The sequence below is a fragment of the Frieseomelitta varia genome, unplaced genomic scaffold (assembly GCF_011392965.1).
Source record: "Frieseomelitta varia isolate USP_RPSP 00005682 unplaced genomic scaffold, Fvar_1.2 scaffold_291, whole genome shotgun sequence".
In the NCBI taxonomy this organism is placed as follows: domain Eukaryota; kingdom Metazoa; phylum Arthropoda; class Insecta; order Hymenoptera; family Apidae; genus Frieseomelitta; species Frieseomelitta varia.
In genome coordinates, this window is record NW_025110025.1 from 87,274 (window position 1) to 112,357 (window position 25,084).

Sequence of the window (25,084 nt, forward strand, 5' to 3'; positions counted from 1 at the left end):
TCATGTTTTACTTTCTTTTTTTTCATAATCTATAATTTGTAAAAAATATTATATTGTTTTTCTCTGGTTTTGTGATACTAATTATTTATAAAAATACTTATTTCTGCATTTTACGATTCAAATGGGGTATGAAAAGGAAGCTAAGGGTCTAATTAGGGTAATACAATCACAAAAGTTCACAATTCATTTCACTAAATTAGTTCTTTTCGCAAATCAAAATTTGTCTGTTTTAGCGGGTATGAAACACTAGCGCCGCCTTATGGCAGAACAATGGAACTAAAATCGCATGTCCTTTGTCACTGTTGGCCTCCTTGTCTACCGCGCGTATATGCCTGTCCTTGTCGCATATAGGGTGCGACAAGGACATCCTCCGATCTATTGAAAAAAAAATTCAACTTTTTACACACATATTTTTCTAGAACAAAACACACATAGAAAGAAAGCGGGGAGCCTAATTTTACGGAAGCATATAAAAAAGTTCGCAAATTATTCCTCTTAATTAAGTTTTTTCATAATTAGTGCGAACTGTCACAAAATGGACATGGTGGCGCCATCTAGCGGTAACTCAGTGGTACTAACTATTTACAAAAATACTTATTTCTTCATTTTACGGGTCAAATAGAGTATGAAAAGAAAGCTAAGGTCTAATTAGGGTAATACCAGCGTCAAAGTTCACAATTCATCTCGCTAAATTAGTTTTTTTCGCAAATGAAAATTTCTCTGTTTTACGGGGTAAGAAAAACACTAGCGCCGCGTTGTGGCAGACCGGTGGAACTAAATGCTCCATAACCATATAAGCGTAATAATTAATTTTAACTTTTCACGCTACTAATTTGCACTCCACGAGCACATATTTCAAAGATAATGCCATCAGTTACGTTGGCAAATAAATCTGAATCTAATATTCACTATAGTTTGCGCGAAATTATGCACTCACTACAGGCACTACTAACGTAATTGAAACACTCTCTATATACATAAACTATACTTAAAACAAAAACCAAGCTTAGGGTCTCTAAAATCGATGATGCAACCATAAAAGTTCACAAATGATTCCTCTTAATTAATATCTTCTCGTAATTTGTGGAAATACTGTCAACTGTCAATGTTTAAAAGCAATGGTGGCGCCATCTATTGATAACTCGGTGGTACTAAAAACAGAATTTTCTACTTTTAGTGCCACCGAGTTGTCAATAGATGGCGCCACTGGTGCCTCTGAACATTGACAGGTGACAGTTTTTCCACAAGTTACGAGAAGAAATTAATTAAGAGGAATAATTTGCGAACTTTTTTATATGTCTCCTTAAAATTAGACTTCCCACTTTCTTTCTATGTGTGTTTTGTCCTAGAAAAATGCGTGTGTAAAAAGTTGAATTTTTTTTTCAATAGATCGACGGGTGTCCTTGTCGCACCCTATTGCTTTCCTTGTCTAGCGTCATTAAACAAGGAGAGCAACAGCGTGCGACAAGGACATATACGTGCGGTAGACAAAGAGAGCAACAGTGGCAGACGAGAACAGATTTATACGTGCGTGCGACAAGGTTAGACACATTTGTGCGGCTGATAAAGAGGGTAATAGAGTGTGACAAACATCCATATAATACACATACATGAAATATATATAAATAGTTTGTCTTTTTTATTTAAAAAATTGCAGTTTACCCTTTTTATGATATAAAAAAAGTCAATTATATTATTTGATAAAATTTATTTTGATATATAGAAAATTAACTGTAATATTAAAAATTTTGATAAAAGTGCAGTTTTATAACTTAAATTATGAAATTGAGTAACCTGTGAATAAACCATGACTATTAATTCATAATCGTTTTCACGATGGTATTGTGCTATTCTAAAATGTATTTATGTTTAAGGGAATTATACACGTGTTACTGACGAATGCGAACATAACCTAAGTTATGAAAATAAAAGTACACTATTCATAAAATATAATTAAGTTTTTGTAATAATTTATAAAAATGAATAACGTCCTAAAAGAAGCGTAAGTAATTTCAAGTAATTTCTTTAAAATGACACTGTTGAATTTATTTTATAGGTAATAAGCATTAAATAATTTTTATGCCTTTAAATAAATTGTAGCTATTTCTTTTTTATAAATTCCAGATTCGAAGTTGAATCCAAATATGGTGCATTTTATACAGGAGGAAATGTACAAGTATGTTAACTAAGAATTATATATTATTAACTAAGTATTATATATAACTAAGAATTACATATGTTTATTTTCCTTTATTTTATTGTATAATTGTTATTTTATTCTTTTATTATAGTGGAGTACAGATGGGAAATATATCTTCTGCCAAAAGTATGGTACAGTGTCCATATTATCAGTCGAGAATGGCTTAATAATATCTTATTTGGGAGAAAGGAATAACAGTGAAGAGGAAGATCCAATCAACACATTTATTGCAAGTGACAATGACTTAAACATTATCACATATCACAAAAGTGGTCTTTTTAAATTATGGAACTGGAAAGGTAATATATAATGTTATTTAATTTAATTATGACAAATTAATTAAAATATAATAATGTATGTATTGTTATTACAGTTAATAAATTAATTAAATTATGGAAATCAATTCATAAGGGTCCTGTCGTTCATATTGTTCATTCTGTTGAAAGAAATTTAATGGCTTCTGGAGGTACTGATGGTAGTGTCAGATTATGGGATTTACAACATCATTCTTGTACTCATAATCTAAAAGAAATTCAGGGAGTTATAAGGTATTTATTTTACATTTTAAATAAAATATTTTCATTTGTAAAAATTATTAGAGACATATTTTATAATAGAATATGAAATTATCTATTTTATGATAATTTTTAAAAAATCAATTGAGAAATTATTGTTTGTTTTTAATAAATTGTATATAATTGTATATGCACTGAATATATACTGTTATAAATAATTTAAAATTCTATAATATTGAGGAAAGTGATCAGATAATCATTAATTTGGGTTCTTTATATATATGTACATCACAATAAATGTCACCAAAAATAAAGAAAACATCGTATATATATATAAAAAGAAACTTCTTTTATAGATGAAATTCTTTATTTATAGTGAAGCTTCTAAAACGAAAATACAAAAGTAATATTTTATGGGAATTTTATACTTATTTATTTCTTTTGCTATTTATTTTTAATTATATCACAAAATATATTATTTACAGTATAATCATTTTTATAAAATTTGTAAATTATAATTTTAGTGTTTTAGCCTTTCATCCAAATATTGAAAAAGGGCTCATCTTTGCTGCTGGTGATGATATCAAAATTCATGGGTGGAATATTGAAACTGGAAAAAAAGAAATTACTCTTTCTGGACATTTCAGTAAAGTTACTTCTTTATCCTTTCTCAAAGATGAGAATTATTTAGTCAGGTAATATATTGAAACTATATGCTTTATTTTTTATATGAATGTAAAATTTATGATATATATAATGCATATTGATCTTATAGTTCAGGAAGAGATAGAGTTCTCATTTTATGGAATCTTTCTTCTGCGTCGTCAATGCGAATTTTGCCAGTTTACGAAGAAATAGAAGATACATTTATTATTCCTAAAAATGCGTTACTCCCTGTACCTTTTTATGATAAAGATAAAAATGCTGTACACGTCGCTGCTGCAGGAGAAAAAGGTTCAATCATAAATTATTGATTATATTATAAAAAATATTTACATAAAATTAATTAATGTTGATTAATTTCTCATCTGGCTATTTCAAAATTCTATTTTTTATTAAATTTTCACATTTTATAGAATTATATAAATTTATAAATAATAATTATATTTATTCTGTAATTCAACTTTTTTTAGGAGTTGTAAAAATTTGGGAGATGAAAACTGGGAAAGAAGTGTATGTACAAGAAAATTCCATTGTATCAACTGCAAAAGAACCTGGAATTTTGTCAATTATACATTTACTTTATAATGCTGCTAGTAACAACTTTGCTGTAGTTACAGTTGATCATAATATAATTATTCATTCATTAAAAACATTTGATTATGTGAAACAGGTAAATTTGTTTTTTAGAATAATGAAATTTATATTTTAATAAATAATTTTATGTAATAAATATAATTTTTTAATGTCATAGTTCATAGGTTACACTGATGAGATTTTAGATATTGTATATCTTGGAGATAATGGAAGTCATATGGCAATTGCTACTAATAGTAATGATATAAAGTTGTACAATATTTTAACTATGGATTGCGAATTACTACGTGGCCATACAGATATTGTATTATCTCTTTCTACTACACCAGTCAATGTCTACTTACTTATATCTTCAGGAAAGGTATATACATTTCATAAATTATGTTAATTCTCTACAAGAAAATAATTTTGTAGAAAAAAGCAATCATTACCAACATTTATAGTTGGTAAAAATTTCATAGAATTAGTTTCATTATATATTCAATTAATTTTTACACCATAAAAATCATTTAATTTACTTGAAAAGATTATATTTCAACCATATTTTTCTCATAACAGAATAAGATAATATATCCTGTTACCAACATAATATAAAATTTTCAGATAAATATTAATTTTAAAAAGAATTTTGTAACTATCTTTAAATTTGGTAAAATGAATAAATATTAATAAATACCGATAATAATAAATATCAATTTACGAATGCTTTAATATAAAAAAATTTATGAAGTATCTATGAAATTTTTAATAATGTTTCATAATTTATAGGACAATAATATTCGGGTATGGCTTATGGATAAAGAAACATGTAAAGTATCTTGCATTGCATCTGCTATTAGACATACTGCTCCTATTGGTTCTGTAGAAATTTCTCAAAAATCTGTAAAATTTTTTGCTACTGTTAGTCAAGATTCATGTCTTAAATTATGGAGTTTGCCCGATAATATCAATTTTAAAGGTAAACAAAATTTTGTTTATATCATTATTCCTAATACTTATTGTTAATATCATTTTGTATGTTTAATAATTGCAGACACATGCTCTTTAAATGTTATTCATACAACATTAGCTCATCAGAAAGACATTAATAGTGTTACTATTTCACCAAATGATAAATTAATTGCTACTGGATCCCAAGATAAAACAGCTAAGGTATAATGCATTAAATTTTTCAAACATTATATATACGATATTTCTTTTAAACGAGAACGGTAAAATATTTAGTAAGTTAAACATATTTTTACAAAAATTAGAGTATTGATAGTATAAAATGAACATTATAGTATAAAGAATAATATTATATGGTAGGTAAAATTTGTTACATACTTTCATATTATTTATTATTTATTTTTAAGACAAAAATTGAACAAATATTTTAAATATCTTCATAAACATTTTATATTTGTAAAATATATTCATTCTGATAATTATTTAATTTCAGTATTAAATTTTTTTTTAATATTAACTATTAGCATTTCAAATTATATATCATTATCTTCAACATATTCCCACACAAATTTAATATGGATCTACTTAAAGGATTTTTTTTAGAAATATTTATTCTGAATGTTATAGTTATGGTCGGATGATCTACAATTACTTGGTGTATTTCGTGGTCATCGTAGAGGAGTTTGGTGCGTTCGATTTTCACCTGTAGATCAAGTACTTCTGACGACATCGGCAGATTGTACATTAAAAATTTGGTCACTCACAGAACTTCAATGTTTAAAAGTAATTTTAACATTAAAGACCTATAGATATATCTATAATATAATATCATTATTAAGATGTACATTTATTATTATTAATAATTGTATTTATATGATAGACATTTGAAGGCCATGAATCATCAGTATTAAAAGCAGAATTTTTGTCACGGGGGATGCAAATAATTAGTGCAAGTGGAGATGGTCTTTTGAAACTTTGGAATATTAAAACATCGGAATGTATATGTACTTTAGAACAGCATGAAAGTCGCGTATGGGCACTTGCAGGTAAACATTATTTTAATGTTTTTTAATTAATATGTTATATTTATTTTACATTTAATTAATATTTTTTTACATTTATTTTATATTTTTTATTTATTATATATTTTAATTATAGTTAGTAGAAATGAGAAGAATATTATCAGTGGTGGAAGTGACTCATTGCTAGTTATTTGGAAAGATGTAACTGAGGAAAAGAAAATAAAAGCTGCAATGGAGTTAGAACAACTTGCACTGGAAGAACAAAAATTGGCAAATTTACTAAAAGCAGATAAATTAACTTCTGCATTAAAAATAGCTTTAAAGTTGGAACGTCCTTTCCAAGTTCTTAAAATTATAGAAAGTAAGTTGCAATTACAAATTACTAACTTGTATCATTTGATATAATTTCTGAAATAATTATGTATAAGTTGATTTATTTAAACTTAAAAAAATTCTTAAATATACGAACTCTTGTTTTACGTGAGCCAATATCAATATTTTATAAACAAAAATATTTTAAAAAGCAAAGATAATTTTCTAGAACATCATATTTTTAAATTTCTGATATGTACACGTTTTATTGTATTTAAATCAATAATTGCTCTTAATTTAAAGACTCAGAATAATAAAGTAATCAAGCTCTTTTCAAAAAAATTTTGAAAATTATACAAATAAATTTTGTATGTTAATATACATATTTAAAAAGAAAAATAGAAATTTATAATTAAGTTCTGAAAATAAGATAAATAAAAATTTTACATACTGTTATCTTATTTTTGAAAACTCTGAGTTAAGGTAAACGTTGTCAATTATTTTACTGTTGTAAAAGATATGTTTTATATATATCATCTTGTAAGTGTAAGATAAAATGAATGATTCTATACAAACTAATAATTGAAAAAAATATAACTATTTTCCCATTTTTCTTACAATTTTTATTTTTCAATTTTATCAGCCATATTAAAGAAAAATGTCTCCATTGAAGAAACAATTAATAAATTAAAACCAATGTATAAAGAAGAGCTACTGAAGTGTGCTATTACGTGGAACGTCAATAGTAAAAATTGTCAAGTTGCTCAGGTAAGTTCTCATATATAATTGAGTATGTTATTTCTTCAAGTGAGAAAGTTAATTCTATATATTTTTAGTTTAATTCTATATATTTTTGTAATATTTACGATTAACAGGTAGTCATAAACGCATTAATGATGGAAATGGAAACTTTGGAATTTCAAACAAAATTAACTTCCACATTGGAATCTGTGATACCATATACTGAACGTCATTATATAAGAATGACAAAATTGTTACAAAATCTCCATTTATTTACTTATACTCTCAATCGTATGAAACCACATATGACATCCGTAGAAATGAACTAAGCATATATCTAACGAATAAGTTCCGAAAATTTTTATATTTTTTAAACTGGATCTTTATATTTTCTATATAAAAATCTTATATAAATCATATATAAGCTTTGAATAGTTTATATAAACTGTTTTACAAGAATAAATTGTACAAAAAAGTAACATTTAATATTGTAAAATCTGTAATACTTATTACATAGTAAATAATGACATCAATTCATATATAAACGTATTTTATATATAAGACATGTAAATAAGTTAAACATATTTAATTTGAAAATCTTATAATTATTTAAAGAATAAGTATAATTATAAAGACTGAAAATTATATAATACATGTGAATGCTTATTTTTATAGATAGGAGTATAAATCACTGTAAATTATTTAATATGTAAGCAGTACGTAGTAATCAAAAAATATATAAATTTCAAAGTTTTTATTTTTTTTATTAAAATTTATATATATTTAAGTATTTCAGCTTATTTCACGGTTTTGACACACTACATAATATCAACTTATAGTGTTATATACAAGCACCTAAGTTCACTTTATAAAAGAATACTCTTAGTGGGAGGAATGGTTGAGTAATGTTTGGTTTCCAGCAAATTTACTCAAAGACCATACATGTATGTTCAAGAAAGAATCAGTCCAAGTTTATTAGTGAAGCAGATAAGTCATCAGGAAACTAAAGATGGCTTTAAGGAGAATTTATTCTTTCGTGTTTTTTATTCATCTACTACAAACTTTTCATTTAAATACATCTACTATGTAAGTTACTACTATCCATTTTAAATTTTTATTAAATTTAATGATAACTAATATTCTTCTTTCGTAATTAAAAATGTGTCATGTGTCATATGTATTATCAAGTATTAGTACAAATGCAATTATAAAAAATTTGTGTCACTTTTATGTTTATATAAAGAAGCTTATTTAACTAAAATTTGAACCTATATATTAATCTCATTTTCTATAATTTTGAACAAATACAATTACAAAAAAATATCACTTCCAGTCTAATATAGATACATTCATCAAATAAACATCATTCTAATCAAAAAATGTTCAAAACACTATAAGACTGTAATACGTGCATAATATAAATTTTGCATATAAAGGATACATGTATAATACAATTTTTTTTACAAAAATCTTTAGAGTATTAAATAAATAATAGAAAAAAGAAATTTTGGTTGAATGAAAGTTTCAATAAAAATTATAATCAAAAATACATTTTATAAAAAATATCTATAATTGCTATCTATTTCTACATATTTCATATCTAAATAAGTACATTTTCAGGCACTTATATAAAACATTAATGAGTATACATATGATTATATAATTAAACTTAATGATTATAACAAAGTCGATTATACTAATCTAATTATTGCAATTATATATTGAACAACTTTATGCTATTCTATTGTATTTTAATTATTACATTATTAAACAGCATAACTGAGATAATTTTCATATAAAAATAAATTAAGAAAAATATTTCTTTATTTTTATGATTTATCTATATTTATTATGACACCAATCATTAAATAATTTTCTAACTTTTATCACTTTTATGTAAGTAAGATTTATAAAATATATAAAATAACAATATCAATTTTTGAAAAATTGAAATTGAAAGAGAAAATTTTATATATTAATATTATATTTGATATATTTCATACTTCAAATTGTTTGCATATGTATGCACTCATTTATACATCAAATAAAAAAGAAAAGGACTCTATTCTGAATCATGATATGCAATTTTATGAAGAAAAATACTGATAACTTACATAAACAGTTGAATGTTTGATACCATAAATTAACATGCTCATGTGGTAGATAAGACTTTATTGTTGAAATTGGTATTAAAGTTCTAATTAGAGTATCAAAATTTTGTTTCAATTAATAAATAATTTTTTTTATTTTTGCACTAATAAACATAATAACATTATAAATAAAATGTAATGTAAATAAAATATATTAAGTACTAAATTTTAAAAAATTTTCTAATTTTGTGAGGTTTCTATTTATTTTATCTAATAAATTAGAATTTTTTTGTTATATACATTCATAAAGTATCTTAGATTTATTCATACTAACAGTGGAACTACCAGAGAGATCAAAATGTATAATGCGAATACAAAATTTATAATTTTTCATAAAAATTTTATAAATATACAATAATACAATTTCAGAAATTGGATTAATTTTTTGTAAATTATATATAGATAAAAGCTTGCGTCCCTAATTATATTATAAGTTTTTATCTATCCTTTAATTTCTCTAATGTTTATCTGTCCTTTAATTTCTCTATGTTTTATACTCTAGCTGATAGTTCTAATGCTTATTTCATAAAATAATTACATAAAGCAATTACATATCAATAGTAAATGCATTATATATCTATAGCAAATGCTTTTCAGAAATATTCCAACTTCTAATAACAAAGAAATTCTTTTTCTAATGTAGAGTCACATGCATTGCATTATGTCATCAGCATTGGTGGTACAAAGCAACAATGAACTATTCTTACTACTTAGAAACGTCTGGAATTTTAATTCAAGGACTTTCTTTTAGAGCAGCTTTATCTTTTTATATATTGAAACTAAATATCACTAATAAAAATATATTATTGATAATATTAACCAAAATGGATTTTCCTTCAATATCATGTATTTTCTTATAAATTTTCTACAACATTTTCTTATATTAATACATTTTATTATTAAACATTAGAAAATTACCAAGATTTTGGAAATTACTTATTTATATATATAAAATTACAAACATTTCTTACAGATTAGAAAGTTGTCCAATGTTAAACATTAACAACTCTATGACACAAACTGAACTTTTACAAGAATTAACAAATAATTGTCGCTATGACAAGATGATTAGACCACCAGGAGAAACTAATTCTACAGATCCAATTCACGTATATACCAGGGCTTACATTTACACAATTAAATCAAATATGGCAAAAACACTGGTAGCTTGTATTATACTTATATCTTATAATTTATATAAATTTTAATATACATTCTTTGCACATATTCATATTCATTCTTTGTACATTTTACAAAATAATGATATTATTTTATATGTTTTATAAATATATAAATATCAAAATATTTTTGCAGCAATTTGATGTACATATAATGTTGCAATTTAGATATTTGGATAATAGGCTAAAATTTTCAAATATTGCTCCATACTTGACTCAAATACATGGTGGAAAATTTGCACATGATTTAATTTGGACACCTACCGTATATGTTTCTAACGAGCCCAGTTCAGCTATAATGGGAAGTGGTGTGAAAGATATACTTGTTTCAATAGATCCATCAGGCATGGTCATACTGAACACTAGGTTTGTAAATAAAACATTAGATTTTTTAATATATTAAAAATATATCACATTATCAAATGCAATATTGATGAACATTTTTATTCATTCAGAATAATTTATAATAATTTAAATATAATATAAAAAATAGCGTAGATGTAAAGTAATAAAAAAACTGAAAAAAGAACAAATAATATAAATTTGTTTTTTTAAAATAATTTTTTGATATGTTACTTATGTTATTTTAATTTTTTAATATATTTTATAATTATATATAATATTTTCAAATTATTCTAATTGGTGAGATATTATTGAATAAAAGTTTAATCAAAGTTGGAATACATATAAAATAATTTATTTCTGTAACTAGATAATTATATTGCAGAAAAATTAGAAGAAATTAAATAAGCATTTTAACGAATTGTTGATTATTATGACTAACTATTGTGACTAAATATCATCTATTGTTCAATTATTCAGAAGTTAAAATTAAATTATTAGATTTCGTGGGACGTTATTTTTCTTACATAGGTACATACATACATGTTTAACTCTCAAATTAAGTCATTTGCATTCGGAACGCAGACATGCATTCAATTTTCCTGGTTGTTAACATTGAAATGCATAAGTATGTACATCTATGTCCTTGCTCTTCAGTTTGCTGATATGGGAAAAGAAACTTCAAGATTAAGAAAAAGCCAACGGCTGTTTTAGATTATGAGTAAACACATAAATGAAAGTTATCTTCTTGACGTGGTCTTTTTAAATAATTAAATTATTATGTATCAAATAATGATCTATATTTTACATAATATATGCAGCATTCATCGAAAAAATGAATGTTGCGAATGTGCGCGATCGTAAATTAAGTTTGGGTCAGAACGGATGATTGGAGTACCTAGACGCATAACTATTAACATAACATATTAACATATTAACATAATTTGAAATAACTCATATAATAAAAGTAGCATATAAACTATTACAGGTTGCAAGCAACTCTTAATTGCGGGCTCCGTTTGGAGAAGTTTCCATTTGATGTACAAGAATGTCCACTTATTTTTGAAAGCTGTAGGATGTTATAGTTTTTGTACTACTACAAAGTCAGCTATTTTATTCAACTGTGCTCCTTGGAATGAATGGAATTTTTACCTACAGGGACATACAATGTGGTCGATATGGTGTTGTATTGGGACCAAGATCCAATCATACTTGCAGATGAATTACATTTAACTGAATATAAGCTGATTGAGAAATGGGTTAACACATCAGAAGTATATTATACTACATCACAGCAACATTATGGTCATTTTGGCATGTATTTTTGTTACATGTAATAAATAGTGTTTTAAAACTTTATTTTAATTTAACAATTTCTCGTATTTACAGCTGGTAATTTCAGTTCACTTAGTATAACATTTAAATTAGCACGTGAGATGGGATTTTTTATGATGGATTACTATATTCCATCTATACTAATAGTAGTTATTTCTTGGGTGTCTTTTTGGTTGCATATGGATGCAAGTCCCCCACGAATAGTTTTAGGTGATATATTTAAGAAATGTATAACTTAGTCTGTAGATATTGATGCTAATAAACAAAGAATTAATTAAAATTTCTATATTTAGGAACAAACACTATCTTGACATTTATGACTCTTGCATCCAAAGTAGAAAATTCCCTGCCAAAAGTTTCTTATATAAAAGCCAGTGAAATATGGTTTTTAGGTTGTACAATATTTTTATTTGCAGCAATGGTTGAATTTGCTTTTGTTAATACAATTTATAGACGGAAGTATGTATATATTATGTATGGACATGAAATCTTATATTTATATTACATATTAATTTTATAAACATGTTTAGAAAAAATGTTCCCTTAAAAAAGGTAAATAGTAAATACATATTAAAATCAACGTTAACGCCAAAACTGGCACGAAAACAATTTCAAAAAAATACTACGGGGTTGGAGCGGTCACGATCTTGGTCTTCACTTGATAACGCAAACTCCAGTGAACAAGATTTTTCAAGTCAAAATTATCTTACTGTACACGTAAGTAAAAAAAATTAAATATTCAAAGGATACAATTTGTAGTCAACTGTACTTTTATTACAGAGTTTTCCAAGTACACTTAACATTCCTTCTGTTAAAATTGAAGAAGATAAAGATCAAAAATGTTCTATTGAAAGCATTATGACTGTTAATAGCACATCACCGAAACCTTTGCAACGAAGAGCAACTCTTGCACAATTGCATAATTTTACAACAATGACTCCACAAGAAATTGCTCAGTGGATTGATAGACGTAGCAGGATTGTATTTCCTGTAGCTTTTATTATATTTAATATCTTTTATTGGTCTTTTATTTGGATATAAAATTGTCATAAATATATAAATTAAATACATAAAAATAACTTTTTCTTACTAAATTAAAATCTCTAGCAGTATCAGTTGCATTTATACAATTTAGCTGTATAAAATTTTAAATGGAAAATATGTTTTTCCATAGCATATATGTTATTGTAGTGATTGTTTATTTATTTTATATATAAATTGTTCCTAAATGTAGAAAATAAATTATAAATAAATAAATTATAGTAATTTAAATGCTCTTCATTTCGATATAAAATCTTTTAATTAACAAGTCCGTAGCACATTCATCTGATGAGGCAGAAGCGAAAAATAATAAATACAAACAATGAAGAAATTCTCAGATACTATTAATCATAAGTAGTATAGTTAGTATATAATATTATAGCTAACGATAGAAGGCGGAAAGCTAAAAGGTTCATTCAGTATTTTTACGAAGTTTGTATAAATAGTTGTAAAAACTAGACAATCCGAAAATAAAAGATAAGTTTTAATGAAGATATATTTGTTCTTTCCAATGAATCACATACATTATTATTAATAAATATTAATTATTTGAAATTTATAAAATGATAAATATGATCATACAGTTACTTAAATTTATTTTAGAGATTTTCATATATATTATTTTTATTTTTAAATAATTTAAAATAATTTACATGATAAATTGGCATATGTACATACATTCTCATATTATCATACAAATTGAAAAAATATTTGTTTTTCATAGTTTGTACATTAATAATTATAAAACAATATCTTTGTAAGCAAAATACATTACTGTAAATATAAATATTATGTAATGAAATATATTTATATAAAAATCTGTGTATACATAATTATAATAGTATTTTTGTGGAATGTATATTTTAGAATGTTAGAAGGTTTTGTACTCAATTTGAAATAAGATTGTAGTCATTTTGATAGTTATAGTTATTTAAAAGAATAATACAATTACAATATTACTGATTATATGAACATTTAATTGTTTTAAATATGTGTTACAAATACACATACATTTATAGAACAAGTTTACTTGTTTCTGGAAACAAAAATTATGAAATTAAAAATATGAAAATTAAAATCGATAAGAATTCATTAGCAAAAAATTATTGTCAATTAAAATATATTTATTTTATATTAAAATAATCCCATTAGTAATATTTTCATTGAAAATAAGTAATATATAAACAAAATAATACATAATTGATCAAACATTAAAACACTATAAACATTTTAAAAAATTAATGATTTCTTAAAATTATAACATAAAATCAATGCATAATCAAGGATTTAAAATTTTATAAGTATTTATAAAATAATTTAAATTTATTTTTGAAATAAAAGATTTTATCATAAAAGTGTATAGTTATAAAATTCATATTTAGTATCATTTAATCAGGAAATATTGTATTTGCATTAATAAAATGCTAATTGAAAATATCAATAACAATACCACCCAATATTTGTAAAAATATAGTTCATACAATATTGAAAAAGAAGTATGAAATACTTACCAAAGATATTTCATAAAACTTGGGCATAAATTTAACAGTAAATTTAACATACAAAAATAATATTTGTCCTATTTGAATTTCCTTTTCTTTATTATAAAATTTTATAAAAATTTGCTGTTGATACAACATAAAAAATGAAAAAAGAAGATGAAAAACTTATGTAATCAGGTAAAATTTTATATATGCTATAAAATAGTTGCAATTGGACAACTTCAAACAGGACAAATATTTGCATAAATTTTTTTTTAGTGTCACATGCTAATTTTTTTCCTCTATGGAACATTTCAGATGAATGTTATGTGCAAGATAGTTAATTAAATTTTATGATACTTGAATATTAGAAGGATAGAATCCAAAATTAGTTCTTAATTGTTCTAAAAAGACAAAAGTAAGGATAGTCTGTGGAGCTAATCTGATAAATGCAGGTACGTAACCCTAAAATAAAATAATCAAAATACTTTTAAAATCATATTCTTAAAATTTTATTTTATAAGAATACATTATTAGGAAGAGTATTATTTGAATAAACACATTTTGATACGATCGATTGAAATAAAATCAATATAAATTAATTGAAATAAAAGATTTAATTAGAAAAATTATAATTAAAATTATAATTAAATATAAATATCTTACAATATAAAGTAGATTAAAAAATTTAGAGCTTAAAATATACAATTTTCTTTCTTAAGTAGATATGTAGATAATTTATTTCTTTATAAAATTAAATATACTTACAAATTGTTTCTGTTTATATTTCTATAAAAATAAATCTCTTATAAATAAATAATTACTTTTTATATATACCATTATTCAGTACATGCAGAAATAAAAATTAAATATAATCAGATACAAGATATTCTACCATTTTTAATATATATAATTGAATCATGACTATATTTTCAATAATATAATACTATCATTACACTATCTAAAACATTTACAATTAATTTCTTCTATCTATATATTTGATCAACGTACGTGCAAAATATATATAAATAACAAAAAATATATAAATAAAAAAAAGAATTTTATTTCTAACAAAAAATAAAATTGAATATGTTGTAATTATGTGGTATATATTATACTAAACACAATATAGCTACACATTAACTATCTTCTCTAAAATATTTAACTCCGAATATTTGGTGATTAAAGAATTAAGTTTAATTAAACTTCAACTAAATTATCTAAACTAATTACAAAATTCCATAAAATTGCTAATTTTAATCTATTTCAAATGTGTTTACCCAGATTATAGCCTTCCCATTATTAGAATATAATAATATAATAATAATTAGAAAAAATTAGTGCAGTACAATAAAAAAAAACTTACTTTGAAAAATGCGAATGGCCCAAGCTTAGCAGTATACAAAAATAGATCCATTAAATTCTACAAAATATTACATAAATGAATCTTTAGTACATAAATATTAGTGCATTCAAGTTTATTATTACAATTACCTTGAATTCTCCCGGTTTAGCATTCATTGCACGTGTTTTTAAAACATCCAATGGTTGTGTAAGAGTTGTAGCCACAGCGCCCTTGTAAAAAATAAAACATTGTAAACAACTGTGAATGTGAAATGATAGTAATAATCATGTTTGTAAATTTTATATTGTGAAAATTTATATAAGAAAAAAAGAATTATTGTTTAATTTATACGATATACATAATATTATTCTTTTTTAAATTCATTTCTTAAAATCATATATTTTTTAAATATTTGATTAAATATAGTTTCCTTTTTTTCAATATATAACAGTTATTTACAACCATATATAACATAATATTCATATTATTTTAATGAATAAAGTAAGTATATAACATTATGGTATATTATAACAAATATGACATAAAATACTTTAAAAAATATTTTTTGTACATATATTAGAAATATATTATTTAGATGTACTTACTGCAAATACACTTGATACTGTATGAGTTACAGGATTATCTTTAAAGTAACCAGTTTGTAACAACATAATTTTAACTTGATCATAAAAACTTAATTGTCCAATAGTCATTAATGCAGCTCTTAATGTTGCTGTAGAGCATCCATTAAACAAATGACGTACCCCTTCTTGTTGAATTACACGTATTATTCCATCTAAAGCATGCTTATAACTATAATGAAATTTAGTATCAAATAACAAAAGCAAAAATCAATTAAAATAGTAACTTATATTCTCACTTTCGTCTTAGTTCTGGTGGAAGTTTTATATCATTTTGCATGCGTACATTAATTACATCTCCTGGTGTTCCAAAAATACCACCAGCTGCACCAGATAATCCAGCCAATAATAACTTTTGGTAAAATAATAGTGATTGTCCAGATGTTTCAAATGTTTGTTTACCTACCTACATATATATCCAAATGGAAAATGTAGTCTAATATTTTAAATAATAACAACAAATAGAAAAGTTAAACATACAGTATAATTACAAACAAATTAATAAAGTATATATTAATTAATAAAGTAATTATACTACATATAATATAAATAAATTTACTTCATATGCTCCAAATCTAATTGTTGAATATGTCAGTTGACGAAGCAAAGAAGCACTTAATCCATTATACAAAGCTAGAATTCCCTGATTCCGTATTATAGATGTGGTTAATCTTGTTATAGATATATTGCCTTCTTGTTGTGTTTGTAAATGAACCTATAAATGTGGTATGTGTAAATGAAATGCTATTGCATTCAGTACATCACAAAATTTTTTTTATAAAGCTCACTATTCGCTTAACACTCAGTATTTAAAACTCAAAGTATGATTAATATATTTAACTGTTATTTATCTTAACTATAATCTTGGAAAAAAAAGGAGTTACAACTTTTATGTTATGTTCATTTAAAAATTTAAGAATAAAAATACCTTTAATAAATCTAAGGGATGGGTAACACAAGCAGCACCTGCAGAGGAAAGCCCACCAAAATACCACCGCGACAATTTTTTTGTTTTATCTGTCATGTTTTCTACGTTTCGTGTTTTCATAAAACAAGTAAAAAAGACATATTTGGTAAATAATTAATAAATTAAATTTAAAATAAAATTTGATTAATATTTTTACTTATTTTTTTGTATTACATAATGATTCAGAATTACATATACATATATAAATAAAAATGTACACACATATATGTAGGTACATAAATTAAAAAAGCTAATAAATAAAATAATAAAATAAATTAATAATTATTTAAAAAATATTATTTATTAAAATAAATTATCAATAATTATTTTAAAATATTAATTATTAATATATATACAATATAACAGTACATAATAAATTAATTATTATAGATGTTAAAATATAATATATATATAGTAATGTGTGTGTGTGTGTGTGTGTGTGATGCGCGCGTGATATGTCTGTATTCTTTAGTCACTTATGTATTCATATGTATATATGAATGCATACGTATACTTATAAAAAAGAAACTGATTTAAATTTTAATATGCTTTAAACAATAAGTTCAATTAAATACATAATTACTAATTGATAAATTATTTTAAAAATTTATTTAAAAAATAGCAACCTTTGTGTAGGATAACTTTTTGTTACGAAATTCACATATAATTATGAAAAAAATTATACAAACAACAAATTTTATAATTAAATAAATTATATACTAGTACATAATATAACATAAAAAAATCGTCATAAAGAAATCGATGAATTTATTTAATTGATATTCTTTGAAGTATATTGTAAAAATTTCAAACAATAGTTTACTTTAAACGTTATCACGAATCACGATATGAATTATAATTTTACCGCACATACATGCACGTCAAGTACAGTTTAAACATAATGTGATAATTAACTCTATTAACGATGTGTAAGTAAAATTAATATTATTTTTATACGTTCAATTTTGTCACAAATATATGGTGTTTTTCGCAAATTGAAAATAAAAAAGATTTTAATTATATAGATTATTATTTTTTATCAATTTAAATGACAAAAACTAAACAATAATGAAGTGAACTTTCATTGATTAATAAATCAAAATAATAAAATAAAAAAAAACAGATGAGTTGAACACAGGAGATAAATAAAAAGACGTAATGAAGTGCAATATAAAAAAATTAACTTACTATAAATGGTATCATTAATAGAACTTTTAAGCCTTGGTTAATAACTATCCCCGCAATATCTAAACTGTGACTGATGTAATGTCCAAAATCAGTTAGAACTGGAAAGTTGGTGAACGCGCACGCATCAGCTGATAGCCACGTGTTGTACCACCTCCTTTCAAAACTGGAACTCCCTTTTATCGATATGGTTACTTTTACAAGTAGTTTTATTTTTTTTTTTTTTTTTTTCAATAAAACTGATTATTCTTAAATAAATATTTGAGCATTGGAAGATATATAAATTTTTTTACATATGACTGCGTATTACGTATGATTATGCAAAATGTAAAAAGAAGAGATTAATATAAATCAAATATTTATACATTATAATTATTTTTTGAAGAAAATGTATTCCAAGCAGCTGCATCTTATATGTTATATAAACTTAATTTAGTAGTTCTTAATAAATTATTATATATAATTTATTAGTTCTTAATCCTTTTTTTCTATTCTAATATTGTTTAGTCATTAACGTTTGAATATATTTGTGCGATTGAAATTTTTAAATATATTTCTTTATTTATATCAATCTTTAACAATTTTTATGAATTTTTACAGCAAATTAGTGTATGTAAACTATAGATTCAGTACATGATGCGTAGAGATATATTTGAACAAAATTCATTTATTATTGAAAGAAGACTATGCAAATAGATGTATTGTTACGATATTTTCTTTTTCTACAATTCTAGCAAACATATTGGAATATCATTAGTTAATTTTTAATTTATGTACATTGATTATAAAATATAAAATGAAATCCTTAAGATCTCTAATAAGGTATGTTAAATATTAAAATTTACATTTTTTTTATATTGAAATTATAATTCAAAGTGTGATCTATTAAAATTTTCTTAAAAATTCGCGCCGTTGGTCGTAACAGTTCAGTAATTTGCATCTGAATCTAACCTTAGATTTAATTAACTTATTTAAGACTAATAAAAGTATGTATTCCATGTTATCATAGAGTACGTATATCACTCTAACAAGATATGAAAATTATGTTCTGTTATATATAATTAATTATTAATTGCTGGATAAATTAAGATGAAAAATTTATCCTGTTTGATAGTGTTTAAATGCAACATACATAACCAATAATTGCTGTGTGTCTGAAATCTAAAAGATGAAATATAATTGTATAAAAAATAATTTAAATTGAAAATATAATAACATCAATTTATAAGTAATTCATAAATCCATTAAAAATAAAATTCTCCTATTATTTTTAATGTGAATTGCTAATATAATGGATTCAGTATCGAATGTACTTGGTATTGATAAAGTGAATATGGATGGAAAATTAATTTGTATAGAAGAGCAACATGATACTAATGCAAATTTTGTATTGAGTTCTATTATATCTAATGCATTAAAAAGGAATTATGAAATATGTTTTGTATTATTTCATAATACAATGAATCATTATCATAACATGGGCACGAAATTTGGTTATAATCTTACATTACTGAAAGAAAAAGGTAAAGTCACAATTATAGAACCAATGAAGATTATTGCATTTAACATGGAATATATATACGAACAAACAGCAAACAATATAGTCCATGATATATTTGTAATTATTAAAAGTGAACTTGATAAAATAATACAAAGCAATGAACATGTTGTTATTATAATTGACGACTTAAGTCATATTTATAATTTTGGATGCAATTTGAAAGAATCTATGTATTATATAAGATATTTAAGATCACTTATTGAATATTATAATGTGTCTCAACTTTGCGTTGTAATGCATACCTATAAAGATGAAAATTCTTTTTCCAATATACTTACACATGGACTGAAATACATAGCACACTTATTTATTAAGACCGAGCCACTTGAAACAGGATATTCCAGTAATGCATCTGGAAATATAACAATTAATTGGAAAATAGATGATGTTAGAATAAAATATAATTGGCCTGAGGTAATGAAATATATATATAAGTTATCAGATCGTCAAGTACAAATTTACTCACCCGGTACATCGGCTTTATTAGCGTAAAACGAATCTCTTGGAAATTTATAATTTTATATGACAAGTATGTGTATGAAAAAATAATAAACCATTTTATAAATTTACTACATATATTTTTATTTATTTATTTTATCCCTGTAATTTGAGGAAAAATGATAACATGGTTGTGCTGTCATTAAATTCTTAATATCATATATAATTTTTAAAGTTAATAAATGATACACATAATTTTAAAAAATTAAATAATGCACAACTTTATATAAAGTTTGTCATATATGTACTAAATATACTTATATCTTACTACAAACAATTGTGTTCTTTGACTATATGAATATTTTAACATGTTAATTTGATGGTAAACTGTTTTGTAATGTAGATGGACAGTGACCAGTCCACGAGTCCAATAATAAAACGCTTCGAGATTTCGCAATTGGTAGTCACACGCTTGTTAACCATTCATTTAATAATTCTTTTGTTAATATTCCAGATATAAGTGTTACTATACGAGTATCAGTTAAAGATTGTCGTGTATGTACGTGGATCAAAATCATTGTGTTCTTTTAGAATTTGCGATTACAAATACTGGAGAAAATAATTTCGAAAAATCTGATAGTATGGAGAATAGAGCTAGATAGAATATAGCGAACTAACAAAGACTGTAAAACTACTGTAATTTACTGTTTTTACCGTATTAAATATTACAAGAAATTGATACATAGCGAGCAGGTCGTTAATTATTCGGCTGATTGAAAGTGAAAATAAAAAAGTAATATTACAGCGAAGTGGACCGTGAACTGATTAGTCGCCTGCCGCTCTATGTGCTATCATATTTGTTTTAATTGGTTTGTTTTCTCAGTCAACTAACTAATTAGCTACACCATGACCACGACCTGTTCCGTGCCTGCACCCTAACTTATGTAAGCCATTTATGTCTACTTTACCAGTGCCAGTGTAGTGCCACAGAAGGTCTTATTTAATATTATAATTTTCGCATTAATAAAACATCGTAATATCGGGAATGTCTTTTCCACAAATACAAAATGATTTTAAGATTTCGTTCATTTATTCGGAGAAATTAATAATAAAGACGAACTTAAAATAAAATATTTATTAAAAAATAATGAGAAATAAAATATTAATTTTCCTCCCTTCTTTTTACGTAGAGAGAACTACTTTTCTTTTGATTGAGGTTCATAAACTTCATCAGAATATTTCTTTTTGGAAATGGCTTCTAGGGCACTTAATTTTTCCGCTCACTAACGTAGAGAAAATCTAACACTTGTCTTCCTCACATTTTTCATTAAATGTGTGAATATTTTCGTTTTTTTTTAAGAATTTCTCAGGAATTTTGTATATTTGATTTAGATCAGAATTTCTTATTTTTTATTCCAAATTATCATTACGGGAAGCGCGCGATTACAGCGCCAACGGTAAAATACACAATATACACAATATACTTCTTACGATTCTCGAACATAATCGATATTTCTCAGGATCGATTTTTAAGTGGGAAGGATTACGAAAGGAAGCTCGCTTCATCTGTAAAGAAGAACAAGTTATCTAAAAGAAACATACAAAAGTTCTCAGATAAAAATATACAATAGTTGTGGTTTTGTGAAATAACCATACTCGCGAACTTTAAAACATTTCAACTTGTATCAGAATTTATTTCATTTATTTCACAGGATAAATACAAATAATAAGGAACAATTGAACGAAATAACATAAAAGAATAATTTAATTTTTTTTTTTCTGAAATTTTCTATAAACCAATTCTTTGTTCTCCGATTATGATAGACTTAAATGCAAATGGTCAAGGATGCACTATCCAAGTTATGAATAAATGTATATTAATACATATGCGTAATTAACAGATTATATTCGCACAAAATTTATTCTACAACTTGTTCAACAACGAATTATATGTATATATGTATGCATGCATATACCTATGCACAGAGTGCGGAATTTCATCATATAATTTAATGTATATATATTATATATATATAATGTATATATATTATATATATATAATTTAATGTATATATTGTGTGTGTGTGTGTGCGTGCGCGCGCGCGCGCGCGCGTGTGTGTGTATATAGCATCACTGCTATTATTGATACAATAAAATACTTTAGGAAAATGTATATAATGCAGTTACATTTCAGAATCTAGTTCAATCCTGAAATAAACAGTTCACTCTGTATACATACACATATATATGTGCATACGTACAAACATATTACAGATGAAGTATTGTACTACACATACATAATACATACAGATGTAGACATTTAAAACAAGTCATCAAAATAATTTGAAGAAAAAGAGTTTCTAATGAAATTTGTTTGATATGGAATATGAGGTTCAGAAATAAATTTTTTTTTATAAATGCTAGGAGATTGTAATCACTTTTACAATCACTTTTACATAGTGAGATGTACGTCGAGACAAGTACATAGTTACTAGCCATAGGATATCAATTGAAAGTACAACAAATTACTTTTTACTTAGACCCTGTAATCGACTGAACTGAAACATTATATGTATGAAATATTACATTATTATACACACAATTTCACGTTTTGAAACGATATTGTAGTCTATAGCTACATACAGTATAAATATGAAAATATGCTATTTTATTACAAGTTTATGATAGATTCGCTTTCGAATTGATAATTTATTAAGCATAGAGAAATCAGTTTGGTACTTCTATACTGAATGAAATTTAAATATTAATTCACATTTATAAACTAGAATATAAATTATTGAAAAAAATAATAATATTCTTTTTCATTTTTTTTAACTGAAGATTTTTCAGTTGTAATTTATGTGTTTCAATAACCAAGAATATTTCGACAGAAAAATTTGAAAACTGAAACTTTGTAGAATTTGAATAATTATTAAATGAAAATTCCCCTCTAATACAAGAAAAACTCGTTTTATAATAACAAAATGATGATTCTTATTGGAATAATCCCAATAAATTTATTTATTTATTTTAATTTATCAAAAAAAAAAAAAAAATTGAATTAATTTACACCTAATGATAATAATGTCAACTAGTTCTAATCTCCATATCAAACAACTTTAATGATTATCTGCCTACGTGTTCGAAATCTATACATTTCGATGATCTGTTTTAATTGCCTTAACTGTATGACATAAGTTTTTTATAATCTATTTCGTAATATGTTGCATAAATATTTACAGATACAATATGATTCTCGGAATAGCAGAGCAGAATACTTTTAATTTTCAAAACAAAACTAAACCTCAACGATTGTGTTGCATTTTCCTGTTAGTTAGCATGTAGCATTAGGGTGTTGTAAAATTAATGCAACCTGTATATTGTTAATTGTACAATTATATATGTATATGTATATATATATTATATATATCAATAGAAAATAACTTTTTAGTTAGTACATTTTTTTCAGGAATACATCAATATCTTTCATAAGAATAAGTACATCATTCTTTTTTTCCACGCTTAATAGTAAATATTAACAATTTCTTACATAGAAAAATCGTTAAAAATTACAACTAACATACATAGGTCTCTATTTTACACTTATGAAACAAGAATCGAGAGGATAAATACACTAAATGCAAAAATGAATTTATTCTATAAAAGCTAAAATGAGCTTCTTCATGTAATAATATTGTTATCTTTACCTCGTATGGAATAGTTTATACATGACAACAAGATAGTAAAAATTACTAAAATATCTGTTTATATTTTTATGCAGGTATACATGTTGTAAAAATAACAACACATAAAATGCGTATGTTTAATACATCTTAATATATTAATATACACTGAAATATTAATGCTGATATCATTGAGTGTTATTTATTTTCATTTAATTTTATATATTCATTTTCATATTCAAAAGAAAGAAAAAACAAACCTTACTATTAATTAAGAAATACAAATTATGATATATATCTTTTGAATTGATTGCAAAATCGAATTCGTTGCATTTTATTACAAGTGTTTAACATTATAATTTGTTTGAACGTTATTTTGTCGTAAATCATTCTGGTCAAGTGCATTTACTTAATAAAAATATAGGGAGACTTTCTTCGATCGATTAACTGAAACTGACACGGGATTTTTTTGTATTGTGCATTAATTTCACATCATCCTAATAAGGATTGAAAGTTCCACCTCCAAAAAGAATCCACTCTCGGTATATACATACGCATTGTGTTCCGCAGGATATAATTGTTATTTATTAGAAATAAATATACTGGAATAAGAAGCAGCTGGATGAACAACTTATTGTCATACTAATTACAATATATAATAATACGATTAATTAACAGAGAAAAGAAGTTTTCTAGTAACTTTAAGCCATTTTTATTTACGCGCACGTGTATAATTTCTTAC

General features: G+C 24.2%; 4 protein-coding genes and 1 long non-coding RNA gene across 10 annotated transcripts; 3 read left to right on the top strand and 2 right to left on the bottom strand.

Moving 5' to 3' along the window:
• Positions 1-104: 104 nt before the first annotated feature.
• LOC122529535 lies at positions 105-1,118 on the bottom strand. The gene is made up of 2 exons (XR_006306820.1): positions 661-1,118; positions 105-375 (listed from the first exon to the last, which is right to left on the bottom strand). It is a non-coding gene; the product is annotated as an uncharacterized LOC122529535 (long non-coding RNA).
• A 279-nt stretch (positions 1,119-1,397) lies between these two features.
• LOC122529523 (transducin beta-like protein 3) lies at positions 1,398-7,634 on the top strand. 3 transcript variants are annotated; one of them, XM_043655733.1, is made up of 16 exons: positions 1,398-1,572; positions 1,875-2,002; positions 2,125-2,176; positions 2,292-2,499; positions 2,574-2,748; positions 3,240-3,410; positions 3,491-3,669; positions 3,849-4,048; positions 4,130-4,333; positions 4,741-4,930; positions 5,006-5,124; positions 5,548-5,703; positions 5,801-5,966; positions 6,079-6,303; positions 6,898-7,022; positions 7,130-7,634. In XM_043655733.1, exons 2-16 carry the CDS (start codon positions 1,980-1,982, stop codon positions 7,322-7,324), a joined length of 2,388 nt encoding a protein of 795 aa, XP_043511668.1. In that variant the 5' UTR covers positions 1,398-1,572; positions 1,875-1,979; the 3' UTR covers positions 7,325-7,634. The 3 variants fall into 3 exon arrangements, with proteins under 3 accessions (XP_043511668.1, XP_043511670.1, XP_043511669.1); XM_043655735.1 differs by having other exon boundaries at positions 1,398-1,541; XM_043655734.1 differs by lacking the exon at positions 1,398-1,572 and having other exon boundaries at positions 1,810-2,002.
• Positions 7,635-7,801: 167 nt separating this feature from the next.
• On the top strand, positions 7,802-13,206 carry LOC122529522 (pH-sensitive chloride channel 2-like). 2 transcript variants are annotated; one of them, XM_043655731.1, is made up of 9 exons: positions 7,802-8,081; positions 10,119-10,311; positions 10,460-10,689; positions 11,654-11,736; positions 11,824-11,979; positions 12,055-12,210; positions 12,294-12,459; positions 12,531-12,717; positions 12,781-13,206. In XM_043655731.1, exons 1-9 carry the CDS (start codon positions 8,005-8,007, stop codon positions 13,039-13,041), a joined length of 1,509 nt encoding a protein of 502 aa, XP_043511666.1. In that variant the 5' UTR covers positions 7,802-8,004; the 3' UTR covers positions 13,042-13,206. The 2 variants fall into 2 exon arrangements, with proteins under 2 accessions (XP_043511666.1, XP_043511667.1); XM_043655732.1 differs by having other exon boundaries at positions 10,119-10,308; positions 12,781-13,204.
• A 1,289-nt stretch (positions 13,207-14,495) lies between these two features.
• LOC122529537 (mitochondrial dicarboxylate carrier) lies at positions 14,496-20,754 on the bottom strand. 3 transcript variants are annotated; one of them, XM_043655767.1, is made up of 9 exons: positions 20,688-20,754; positions 20,500-20,573; positions 18,664-18,836; positions 17,068-17,223; positions 16,748-16,914; positions 16,473-16,680; positions 16,017-16,097; positions 15,889-15,945; positions 14,496-14,987 (listed from the first exon to the last, which is right to left on the bottom strand). In XM_043655767.1, the coding sequence occupies exons 2-9, from the start codon at positions 20,501-20,503 to the stop codon at positions 14,874-14,876; spliced, it is 960 nt and encodes a 319-aa protein (XP_043511702.1). In that variant the 5' UTR covers positions 20,504-20,573; positions 20,688-20,754; the 3' UTR covers positions 14,496-14,873. The 3 variants fall into 3 exon arrangements, with proteins under 3 accessions (XP_043511702.1, XP_043511703.1, XP_043511704.1); XM_043655768.1 differs by lacking the exons at positions 20,500-20,573; positions 20,688-20,754 and adding an exon at positions 17,437-17,549 and having other exon boundaries at positions 14,502-14,987; positions 18,664-18,789; XM_043655769.1 differs by lacking the exons at positions 20,500-20,573; positions 20,688-20,754 and adding an exon at positions 17,437-17,537 and having other exon boundaries at positions 14,502-14,987; positions 18,664-18,751.
• LOC122529539 lies at positions 19,537-20,790 on the top strand. Its single transcript, XM_043655772.1, has one exon. The coding sequence runs from the start codon at positions 19,952-19,954 to the stop codon at positions 20,711-20,713; it is 762 nt and encodes a 253-aa protein (XP_043511707.1). The 5' UTR covers positions 19,537-19,951; the 3' UTR covers positions 20,714-20,790.
• Positions 20,791-25,084: the final 4,294 nt, after the last annotated feature.

Excerpts from the sequence above, each read along its gene's own strand:
- LOC122529523 (XM_043655733.1), top strand. The coding sequence starts at position 1,980 with ATGAATAACGTCCTAAAAGAAGC. Across the intron at positions 2,177-2,291 it reads ATACAGGAGGAAATGTACAA|TGGAGTACAGATGGGAAATA; the intron begins GTATGTTAACTA and ends CTTTTATTATAG. Across the intron at positions 5,125-5,547 it reads CCCAAGATAAAACAGCTAAG|TTATGGTCGGATGATCTACA; the intron begins GTATAATGCATT and ends TGAATGTTATAG.
- LOC122529522 (XM_043655731.1), top strand. The coding sequence starts at position 8,005 with ATGGCTTTAAGGAGAATTTATTCTTTCGTGTTTTTTATTCATCTACTA. Across the intron at positions 10,312-10,459 it reads ATATGGCAAAAACACTGGTA|CAATTTGATGTACATATAAT; the intron begins GCTTGTATTATA and ends ATATTTTTGCAG. Across the intron at positions 11,737-11,823 it reads TCCACTTATTTTTGAAAGCT|GGACATACAATGTGGTCGAT; the intron begins GTAGGATGTTAT and ends TTTTACCTACAG.
- LOC122529539 (XM_043655772.1), top strand. The coding sequence starts at position 19,952 with ATGGATTCAGTATCGAATGTACTTGGTATTGATAAAGTGAATATGGAT.
- LOC122529537 (XM_043655767.1), bottom strand. Across the intron at positions 16,681-16,747 it reads CCACCAGAACTAAGACGAAA|TTATAAGCATGCTTTAGATG; the intron begins GTGAGAATATAA and ends ATTTCATTATAG. Across the intron at positions 16,098-16,472 it reads CAGTATCAAGTGTATTTGCA|GGCGCTGTGGCTACAACTCT; the intron begins GTAAGTACATCT and ends ATTTTTTACAAG.